Consider the following 11,849-nt stretch of genomic DNA (forward strand, 5'->3'; position numbering starts at 1 on the left):
GTGCCCCTTTCAAAGTTGCACTTCTCTCTCTCTCTCTCTCTCTCTCTCTCTCTCTCTCTCTCTCTCTCCCTCCCTCCTTTCATTTTTCCTCCCTAGCAGGGTCTCATATCCCTGGATGGGTTTAAAGTCACCATGTAGCCAAGAACAATCCTGAACTTCTGACCCTCCTGTCTCTATTCCCAAAGTGCTGGGATGATAACTGTGTACCACCACACCCAGCTTATATGTTGCTTGCAACAGACAGAACTTGCTGGCCAAGAACTCTACCAGCTATGCCATGCCCTCAGCCCTGGCAAAGTTTCTTGACATGTTGATCATGTGACTGGGTTACATGGGGTGTAGGATGTGTACTCCTCTGGCTACAGAATGGGTGCCATTAAACTTTGACTTCTCTCTGAGGATATTCTTATTAATCTGCTTCTTTTGTTGTACTAGAGTCATGAAAGTATTCAAATTGTTCATGAACTCATTTAATCTGTTTTCAACATTTAAATACTTTAAAATACCTAATACTTTTTAGTTATGTATCAATGTCTCTTCCCTCAGACACAGATAAAACATCTAGAATGCTGGTGATATGAGAGAAATATTACAGTAAGTGTTTTTACTGCAAAAATAGTAAACAAATAAACAAGGAGGGCTGGTCAGGAATCATCAGGTTTATGTCTTAGAAAGATAACATGGCTGGGATAAAAAGAGGTAGTGAAAAGTTGGGGGCGTAGCATAGTCAGTGAAGTGTTTGCTGGGTAAGCAGTTGGACCACAAGTCAATCCTCAGAGTCTCTACATCAAAGGTCTCACTAGTGGCATGAACATAATCCCAGCTTTGGTGAGGCAGGGACAGGCAGATTCCTGGAGCTTTCTGTATAGACAGCATGCCTACCTAATGAATGCCAGGCCAACCTTACTCCTGAAAACAAAGGTGGATGTCCCCAGAGAGCAAGATGACATGCAAGACTGCCCTTTGGCCACCACACTCATGGGGGAATACATGTGAATCACATATGTTCCCACTCATCAGAACATACACATGTATACACACACACACACACACACACACACACACACACACACACACACACACACACACAAGCTCTCTCTCCCCCTCCTCCTTCTTTTCTCCCCTCCCTTCCTTTGCTTCCCATTCTCAAGCCAGGAAGTCTGATGATTGCAGCTCTGACAGATGTAAGGCTGATAGAATACAATTCTCAAGGACTAAATACTAATACCAAGACATCTGAGTGATGTTTTGGAGGGAGGAAAACTGAGGGCTGTTATAAGTCTACAGCTTAGCAGCTCTAGAGCAGCTGGAACACCCAGGCTAAGAGATGATGGGGGTGAAGTCACTTCAGAATTTCACTGTATTTATAATGCACGGATACTGCCCAACTACACACACTAAAACAATGGATCCACACTTTTAGTTCACTGCTCATATTGCAGCAGGCTGCTCAGCTCCCCAGCTCTGTTACTGGTGCTTGAAAGAAATGTGACATCTACTCTTCTCCTTCCTGTACAGAAAGTCTGGGAACACTGGAAAGATCTGGCAGAATTCAAAACAGCAAGAGATGCTCAGTGGACAGGAGGCAGTTAAGTTAAGAGAAAAAAAAGCTTTTTGGAGAGTTGCAGGAAGTAGTCCTACTGTGTGTGTGTGTGTGTGTGTGTGTGTGTGTGAGAGAGAGAGAGAGAGAGAGAGAGAGAGAGAGAGAGAGAGAGAGAGAGAGAGAGAGAGAGAGAGAGAATATCAAGAGCCAATGCAACAGGGGATTAGAAAGTGTAGTCACTGACTTTCTATAAGACTTCAAGAAAGGGCATGGGGCTTTGTGCAACAAGCCAGTGTTATAACCCCAGAAGAACTCAAGGAGAGGAATACTGGGCATAAGGGAGGGGAAGAATGCCCTGAGAGAAGGCTGCAGAGGGACAGAACAAGCCTCTGGCTTGTGGCATGCCCCTGCTTGTATTTCTTGTCCCTCTGTCCCTATCTATCCCTCTCCCATCTCAGGATCGCGCTCCTTCATCTTAACTGATCATACTACAGAGCTGCGAAAGAAACAGCAAACACTGATTAAACTTTTATGTTTACCCTTCTGAATTTTTAAAAGGAAGCCAAGGTGAACCCTTTCTTTCTTAATCCCTCAAGGCTATCACCCCCCCACCCCACCCCCATTTGACATAAGGAAACAAAGGACTATTAGTCTAGACATCCTGTTACAGGAGCAGTCCTGATGAATTGCTCTCTCCAGCAAATGTCTTAATATTCAAGGTTGCTCCTTTCTCAGCGCTCTTTCTGGAAAGACAATTTCTGGGTTTTCATGAAGACAAACAGCAGGAAGAGAAATGTGACAGAATGCTAAGCTCATGCCTGGTACACAGAACAAGGCTGTGGTTATAGAGAGCAGCATGCTTTTTTCTCTTTGTCTAGGAACAGCACATGTTTTAGCACTGGCTCTAAAAAGCTGACAGGGGCAGGAAGAATGAGTCAGAGTCGGGAAGGCAGCTGAGAGTGCTGGAGCAGAGCACAAGCCCTCTGCACTTGCTCTCTTCTCGGGGGGCAGCCTGTCTTTGGTGGTCATACGTCTAGCTGCCTCTCTGCCCTCTCCTTCAGCGAGAAGGCTGTGTGTGTGCGAGGTAGTGGTTATGAAGTTGCTCTTAGGGCTTTAACTTAGGAAATACTGAGTTATCTACAAAGAGAATAATTGTGGGGTTTTTGACTGGACATAAATCATACTCTCTATGACAGTCTGAATAAAAATGGCAGCCATAGGCTTATAGGGAGTGTCACTATATGAACGGAAGAAGACATGTGGCCATTTTGGGGTAAGTGTGACATTATTGGAGGAAGACTGTCACTAGCCATAGGGAGGCTTTGAGGCTTCAGAAGCTCAAGCCCAGTGGCTCACTCTTCCTGCTGCCTTCAGATCCAGATGTAGAACTCTCTGCTGCCTCTCTAACATTTGGTCTAACTGCATACTGCTATGCTTTCTGCTCTGAATAATGGATTAAACTTCAGAACTGTAAGCCAGCCCCAGTTAAATGTTTTTCTCCATAAGAGTTGCTTTGGTCATGGAGTCTCTTCACCATAATAAAATACTGAGACATGCTCACTTATAGGAGTTCACTCAGGAGACAGCTGGAGAACACAGGCTCTCACACACTGAACTCACCAGCTGTCTAATTACAGGAATAAGATACTAGGATGGGTTTTTTGTAAGAGTCATTAGTGATAATATGTCAAAAGTTTACAATGGAAAGGAAATTAAAATTTAATATTAAAAATTACATCTACATGTATTTTGTTCAAATGAATCCCAGTCCTTTTCATATTTTACCTCCTCTTTTCTTTTCCTTTCGGTAGAGGAGGTGTGCTGGAGACTGAACTCAAGGCTTCTCACTTGCCAGGTGAACCTCACAAGTAAGCTTATCTAAGAAGTTGCCTTCCCATGAGGGAAGAGACTGGTATCCATTCATACGAGAATGAAAGATGGCACACCTCTAGAAATATTTACTGTGAGTTAGATGTTACACTCTGTGGGGTGGAGAGGAATTTTAGTTCAGCAACAGCGCTACTCTAGCAAGGAATCGCATACAAAGACTTAGGTTTGTGTGATCCAGCTGGAATGCAGACATGCCACACACCTTTAACTCTTCTGGCTGGCATACAGACACACCATTAGCATATACTTTTAAAGTAAAATTAGTTTGCAGAAAGAAGTAGCCATGTTGGACAGTGATGCCTAATTGAGAGTCAGAGACAAATCAGAGAAAGATCTGGCAGAATGAGTCAGACAGAGGATGCACCCAACTGTCAGGAGAAAAGCTATTTAAGAATAAGTTCACGTGAATCTGGAGTTGAGTCAGTTGGGAGTCAGTACAGTGAGTGTAATATAGTGGGGGTGGGTTTGTCTTTGAGTTCATGAAAGTCAGCAGAAGAAGTTGAAGCCAGAGAATAAGAAAGAGCCAGAAAATTAGAACAAACTGCCAGAGTTAGTTTGAAGCCAAGTAGAGCAATTCAGTCACAAGCTGAAAGAAGCCAATTTGAATCAGTCAGCTTGGAGAGGAGTTCGAGTCAGAATAGCTGAGTTGAACCAGCCAGCCAGCTTTCAGAAAGAACTAGAAAGGGTGAGTTTATTCAACAATAAGCTTCCAAGATGACAAATACATCAGGCAAATAAAAGTTACTTTTACAGTGGGGAATTTCTGTGACAGGCATAGGAAAGATTTCACAGAGAAAGCTCTAGGAGTTAGTCCATACTCCCCCAGACATGCAGAGCCTTGTTCTCTCTTTGATGAGAGAAAATGCATGTGTGGATGCTCTCAGAAAGATCACATGAATTTCAATCTGCCACAGCTCTTCTCGATTCCAAATCTGTGGTCATTTAAAATTACTCTGGTTTATCTACTGCCATGATCCATATAGTCTTCAAGTTCCCACCCCTTTCTCACACCATTTACATCGGAATGTCAAAGTCAACAGAACCGAGATTTATTTTAGGGTAGCATGCCCAGTGTGTCCTGTCCCCATGCATCTTATCTTATACCTCTTCCTCTCCTTCTTCCTGATACTGCTCATCAACATTATCCTCCTGCTGGTCTGGATTCCCTGCCATCTGTTGAAACAAAAGGAGAGGCTCAAATTACTGTACCTAAGAGAATTGTCTCACGGGATGCTGAGTGAAAGAATGAGAATACCATGATGAAAAGTGCACTTGCAAATGCATCAGTAGCCAGAAAGTGCTGAATATTCATTTCTCAAATGTGGAGAGTGGGTCATACCTTACCTGGCTCTGGGATTATAAGCATTGCATCCTCAAGGGTCCAAGACGTGCTGATGTGGCAAATCTCTAACTCACATAAGCATTTGCCTTCCCCATAAACTAGGCATTTCCTAAAATGCTCCGGCTGAACCCACTCTTCACCCTAGGCATTATCTTACCACCAAGTGCTCATCCATTTCCACATTCCCTTGCTTCGCTTCGCTTTGTTTTTGCTCTTCACTTTTCTCTGGCAAATTTTCTTCTCTCACTTGTTCGGCTTCCTCAAATTCATCTTCGCCTTGATTGTTGGGGTCATCTGCTGGGTTTATATCCTCCACAGCTGCCCTCTGCAAAATGGTCATAAAAAAAAAAAAATCCACCACTTCAAAACCGAGGCTCAAGTTTAATTTCACTGGAAAGGTCATACGCTGGCAGAAAATGAAATTGCCCTTCCTGGGACTGTTCAGATCAATCTTTCCCAAGACTTGCAGAGCTAGAACTCTTGCTTTCTCAGTGTCTCAGGAATCAGATCGATTGAGGAGGTACACATTGTACTTCATTTGTGCAAGTGATTCCTCAAAATTCTAGCAGGAAGTGATGGAAGCATCACCACCTAGCCAACAGCGGTAAGAGAAGTCAGAGGGCCAAATGAAAAAAAAAGTCAGTAATAATCAAGATGAGAGAGTTAAATGGGCAAATAACTCTTTTTTTTTTTTTCTCCCTGATATGCTGAGACATGAGGCCCATCCATTAAGCGAGACTGGCTTGTTATCAAGCCCTTGGTATTCCGTTACCAGCTACCCAGCATACAAGCAGCATATAAGTTTATATAACATATAAACACTACATCTGACTTTATATGTGGGTGCTGGAGACTGAGCACGTCTGTGCTTGTGCAGCAAGCACTTTTCTAACTGAGGTACTTTTTTGGCCCCCGAAATAATTTTTAACATGTAAATAGGCAGAAAGTAGGTGGTGGGAAAGAAAGCCCATATGCAAGATTAAATGGTTCTTCTGTAGCATGGCCAAATTTCTTTTTCACCTAAAGCTACTGTGAAGACGAGTAATATTGCTCTAGGAAGGGACAGGAAAAAAGCCAGACAATAAATCACCAAGATATTTCCACAGGAGTTCTCAGTAATTTTGTGGGCCTCACGATTACTTCACTTATCCATTTAAGGACCTAGGACACTGGTTAAATAACATCCATCCTCAAATCATCCTGAGATGCGCACTTAAACCTCTGCTTCTTATGGATGTCCCCAATCCTTTGGTAAGCCTTGGGACACTGACTGTAGTGGGAATTGCTCTCCATGAGATGCTGAGGCCTTAGAGAAGGATCCAGTCTCTCAGCAGTGGGCAGACAAGGGGCTCTTGCTACCATTCACTCAGCCACTTGATCATGGTCAAGAGCTCCCTGCAGTGTCAGATGGCTTATTCCTGCACAGCCCTGGCCTGAAGCTTCAAGTGCAAATGACACTGCTCTCAATAGAAATGATAAGTCATCACCTTCACATCCAATTCCAATTACTCTACAATCTCTTGTTTTATAGGCTTTCTTGTATGAATTATTCATCATTTGTTCGAAGGCTAGAGTAAAAAGTGTAGCCCACTCTGAGCAGAAAAAAATGCTAAATATCATTTTTTAAGTTCATAGAAATGCAAATGCTGACCCCAACTCCAACCAAGCAACAATTGTGAGGGGGGAGGGTGGGGGTTACAGGAAAAAATGACTCATCAAATAAAATAGTGAATACAGAATTGAATCAGAGTTAACACAATCTCTAGTTAAAAGAGGTCAGGTAAAAGGCCCCAGTCTTTTCTAGTGCATTGAATAGAATGAGCAATAAGATGTCAGGAGAGTAAAGGATACTCCAAGCCAGGGAGCATATCCTAAACCTAAGTGCCTACCAGACCTGCCCTGTCCCCAGTGGCAGCCTTCATCTCCTCTTACACACTTGTAGTTTTTTCTGCTCTAGCTCTCTTATTCTCAAGGGACAGTACTCATTCTCCCATGTGTTTCTACTTCCATTATTGGAAACAGTTCAGAGCTAGGTTCTATACTACCTATTTTCTAAAGGTCATTGCAGAAGGGAAAAAAGAAGGCATACTGAAAGCTAAGTAGAAAACCATCGGCATCAAGGTGCTCCAAGCCATCCCCAAAACATGCTGGGACCAATACTCCGAAGAATTTCTGGATCAACTTATACAGAACTCAGGGAATGAATGTCATCCCAACATGCATATTGATTTATTAGCAGTATATGATAGAAGAGCTAAAGTAGACTGTAAACATCATGTATACAAAACACAAGGTTGCATCCACTCCACAACTGCTTGCATTTCTCCTGCATAGGGAGGAGACTAGACTGCCCAACCAGAAAGGCAGGGGTCTTGCTTTCAGTCAACCCAAAGACTATCCAGGTGTCTATATAACTGCACTCTGAATTGTGCATACCATCTTGGCACCTGATGACTGACCTCTTTTCAAACCTGCAGCCACACATCCTTGTTCATTGTTATTAGGGTGGTCACAAAGCATGGAACAAAGTCACAGGACACACTTGACAGCCCAACAGAGCAGACAATATGCTCAGCAAACAGGAAGTCTCTTTTGCCATTCCCTTCCCGACCTCTTGGTTGGTTTTCCCTCTCCTCTTCATCTTGAAGAGTCACTGTATTTTTTGATGCTTCTCAATTTTGTTTTTTTAAGCTAAAGCTTAATCAGTCTAAGATGCCAAAGTTAATGTTCTTTTTAATCCTGAGAACAACCTCCAGTCCATTTCCTCACTCCCCCCGCCCCCTGACTGTAGAAAGCACAGCCCAGAATAATCAAGGGAGATCCCAGAATTGTCGGGCACACAGGCCTGCTCTCTTCCATGGAAGGACGAGTGGGATGCCTGCTCTGGAATGCTGGAGTGCTGTGCTTAACCTGGTGATCCTTTGCTGTCCTAGTGGGAGTCAGCCTCCACCTGAATTCACCCCAAACCCAAAGAATTTTTTAGGCCCTCACCCTGGACTTTGTCTTTCAATGACCCATGTGCTGGGAATCAGACCCAGGCCAGAGGCTAGGTGTGTATTTTATACACTGAAGTGAACATGGTCTCCAGGTTCTCCCAGCATCCTTCAGGCCTGACCTGTTACAGAGCATGGCTGCTATACCCTGCCTCTAGCCTGAACTTTCTGCCCAGGGGCTGGGCTTCCCTTCCCCTGAAGCTCTTCCCTTTATCATCTATACATTTTGGCTTCTCTTTCTTTTCTCCCTCTATTCTCTCTCTCTCTCTCTCTCTCTCTCTCTCTCTCTCTCTCTCTCTCTCTCTCTCTCTCTCTCTCTCTCTCTCTCTCTCTCTCTCTCTCTCTCTCTCTCTCTCTCTCTCTCTCTGTGTGTATGTGTGTGTGCGCGTGTGTACATGCTCTTTCTGTTTGGCCTCTCCTTTGTCCCCCTCCTCACAGCAACTTCCCTGGCCTGGCTGGTTGGGACCAGTGAACCTGCCAGAGAGAGGTTCCAAAATAAACATGCCTTTATATACTTCAATTTGGCTTGGATTGGCTCATTCCACTGGTAGAGGGTACTTATCAGCATGCACTTTGTGTCCTCCGTCAACAGAGTTCATCCTTCTGCTTACTACCAATTTTTCCTCACTAGACCTGAGCCTTGAGCACTGTTTCCCAGTCAACGGAACTCTTACGATAAAGGTCTAAGGTCCTTTGCTGTAGCAGTGTATTAGGCAAGGGAATTTCAATACAGCCATCCCTGAAGCTTGGCTATGAGAACTGTCACACGGAGATCCCCTGACCCATACACTAAAGTGCTACTGTGTTAAAATGTATAAGAACTCTCTAGAAGTTTTGATCAAGTCTGACTGACCAAGGCTGACTGCTCCACATTTCATTTTCATTTCTTTGTGGTTTGTTCCTTTGCTAGGTGTGATTCCTTCAGGGACTCTGCCATGCCCAACACCCTACCTAATGCCTTGCAGTTAAATGCTTCTCATTTGTGCCTATAAAGTTACATAAGACGCCTTGCTCTGTCTGAGGAGAAAGCACATCTGATGCTAGAAGCTTTAGTCAGACACATGTTCACTGTTTCGTCCTGCCTGCTGGGACCTGAGGAGGACACTTACATCTGCTTCAGCTTCAGGGTCGCCTTCTTGGTGTCCTGGTTCACTCAGGTCATGCCTGTTGCCTGGGTCTCCTTCAGCTTCATCTTGGCGCTGGTTCTCTCTTTCATAGGCTAACAAAGCACAGGAATCATAATCAGCGCTGTGTGGGCTGGGTACGAGTTTTCCTCTCAAAAAAAACCACCTACAGTGTGTCTAGCTCATCTCTATCTTCGGTCCTGGCAGGTCTCTGTTTTGGTTTTTGTTTGTTGTTGGATGGGTCAATGTGCCATTCTATCCCTCTTAAGGAATATCTATAGCGGCGGCTGGTTTTTCCTCACCAGATATGAAAACAATAATTAAAACTTGCAAAATAAAAGACATCTGATAAAATGTCTTTTGTTGTTGTTGTTGTTGAATGTCAGAAAAAAGGAGTTTTCTAAGACTAGGACATTTCAAAAGTGACCATTACCACTGTGAACTCGGAAGCAGACAGACTGCTGCCTGAAAACACATCCTGTGCTTATATTTCTTAGCAAGAAAAGTATTTAGATTAACAGAATTTTAAGAGCTCACAAGAATTGTAAATCCTTCGAAAAGTAAGATATAAGATGGAAGGTTAAGAATATAAAGACTTATTTAGTTTGCAGACAATAAAGAAGTAGGGGGCCTGCGGGCAAGCTCTAAGTGCTCTGAGGGACTTATTAAACAAGAGGGGAGCAAATAGCTCTTAGTCTTATGAACAAGTAGAAGAAGTTAAAGTGACCCATGGGGGACATAAATGCAACAATTTCCTGACTCCTAGAGTTATAAAATACCACAACAGGCTGCTGATGGAGCGCGAGCCTTTGCTTTTCTTTAGATATTTTCTAGAAAAATCAAACATTCCTAAGACTCGGTGGTACCAAGGAGAATTAACTTCAGCTCTATCTCCACAGGAAGCTGAATTTCATCCTAGATGTTTGCCATTTATATAAACAAGGGTACACGATCTCCAAGCTAAGTAGAAAACATGGAAATTTCCTACAGGATACCAATCCTAAGATCGGTTGTCAGAAACAACTGTTAGGCACACAAAGAGCTTCAACGGAAGGGACAGTGATGTAGGAAGGAGTCACCACCTTGTCCAGGTTTCAGTAGTGGTATATATTTTTGCCAGCACTTAGAACAAGTGTGTCAAGAGTGTTAGCATGAGACAGAGCTGTCCTCTGCATTCAATCAGGGACACAGTCAGGCTGTTGGAGCTGTGGAATATGCTCCTTGCTATTAGGTGATGTGACCAAGTGGTTTGACTGAGGAGTCATCATCTAAGGAGTCTTACCACCTCCCTCTTCTTCAGGAATTCCCTGGTCCTCAGCTCCCTGTGCGATGTCATTCTCCACAGCATTGTAATGAGCTTGCTGCCTGTCAGGGGCCCAAATTCGGAGATTAAAAAAAATCAGCCGGCACAGTTTGGTCAAGGTCATTTCTCTTTCAAGACAGGGATAAATAAAGATTTCAACTTCCAGAATAAGCCATAACTCGTCTCTGAGATTTAGACACATAGTAAAGTGTAGTAGTGATAGCAGATGTTTCCAAAGTCCACCTTTAAATAGTACCTTGTCATTCCCTCATGGAATGAAGTTAGAACCGAGGATGTTAGGCTATTTGGGGAATGCTTGTTTTTATTTTGCAGGAGTGTGCAATGTACGTGTGTGCAAGTTTTGTGAGGGGTGCACCAACATGCAGCAGCACATGCCAAGGGGTCGGAAGACAACTTTGCATGTTGCCCTTGCCTTCAACCTTGTTTGACTCAGAGCCTGACTTTGGTGGTTTGCTGTCACATACTCCATGCTGACTGGCTGAAAACGTGCAGAGATTCTCCTTGTCTCCATTTCCCTTCCTGATGAACTAGCCCAGCATTGCAGACTGTATGGAACTGTCCTGAGATTTACATAGATTCTGGGCATATGAACATAGGTCATAATGTTTGTGTGATATGGCCTTTATCACCAAGCCTTCTTTTCAATTGATAACTCTCATGATTAGGCAGGAAAAAATTTACGTGTAAAATTAAGTCTCTAGCATTTAATTCCCTAATACTTTTTTTCTATCTTGTCCCCATAAGCTATATAGATTTGTCCTCTTGCTCTATATTACACATACACAATGCTGATTTGATAGCAGAGGAAGGACTGTCTACACCCACCAGGGGAAGGGACAGGCTACCTTAGCTGCTCCTGGTGCTGCTGCTGGCCATCTTCATGGGCTGCCTCCTTCTGTTGAGCCATCTCTCTGGCTAGGAACTGTTGCTGCTGCTGTTGTCTTAGCAACTGTCCATGGAGCCTCTGTTGGTGCAAAGCTTCCTGGTGTTCTCTCAGCCGCTGGGCTTCCTCATCTTTCCTTGCTGCCAGCCTCTGCTGTTCCAACTGTTCCTCATATGGGGATCGGAAGTTTGTAGCCGCCTTTGTTGAATGCTCTACCTAGAGTAAAAGGGGTTCATGCTTAGCTAGAAGGGATAGACCCTCGGCATGCCCTTCATTTGCTTGTCAGGACAAACTCAGGAGGCAGGATAGGCTTCTCGACACTTTGCATCAGGTAAGCACCAACTGCACATAAAGCCCAAGAACGTGTAATTTCCAGCTTTCTCTGAATGGACTTGGCCTTCTTCTGAACCTGTGAGTTGGAAAGCAGCCTCCTAGTGTGTTCCCAATCCAATGCTACGGAGTACCACACAATACATCAGTTCCAACCTTAATTAAATTTATGCGTTTAGGTTGTGAATCAAGCTGGTAACCCCATACTGACTGCACAATTTGTGAGGCTAAGGCTTTGTCTAGGAATAAAGACCCAAGGATGCTAATTAACTCCAAAAATGTATATGTCAGTTTCAGGCTAAACAAGTCAAATCTCAGCTTATACTGGTGAAGCAGAGAAGAAAGAGAGAGAAAGAGAGAGAGAGGGCGAAGGAGAGAGAGAGAGAGAGAGAGAGAGAGAGAGAGAGAGAGAGAGAGAGA

General features: G+C 43.8%; 1 protein-coding gene across 2 annotated transcripts in view; it reads right to left on the bottom strand.

Moving 5' to 3' along the window:
* Window positions 1–11,849, bottom strand: part of Golim4 (golgi integral membrane protein 4) — a 78,087-nt gene that overhangs the window by 5,082 nt on the left and 61,156 nt on the right. For both annotated transcript variants that reach the window (XM_021196242.2, XM_021196241.2), the window contains 5 exons: window positions 11,062–11,315; window positions 10,175–10,257; window positions 8,878–8,987; window positions 4,933–5,100; window positions 4,538–4,606 (listed from right to left, as the gene is read on the bottom strand). In XM_021196242.2, coding sequence (XP_021051901.1) covers window positions 4,538–4,606; window positions 4,933–5,100; window positions 8,878–8,987; window positions 10,175–10,257; window positions 11,062–11,315 — 684 coding nt within the window. The remainder of the gene's footprint in view (window positions 1–4,537; window positions 4,607–4,932; window positions 5,101–8,877; window positions 8,988–10,174; window positions 10,258–11,061; window positions 11,316–11,849) is intronic.

Source organism: Mus pahari, chromosome 4 (assembly GCF_900095145.1).
Source record: "Mus pahari chromosome 4, PAHARI_EIJ_v1.1, whole genome shotgun sequence".
Taxonomy (NCBI): Eukaryota; Metazoa; Chordata; class Mammalia; order Rodentia; family Muridae; genus Mus; species Mus pahari.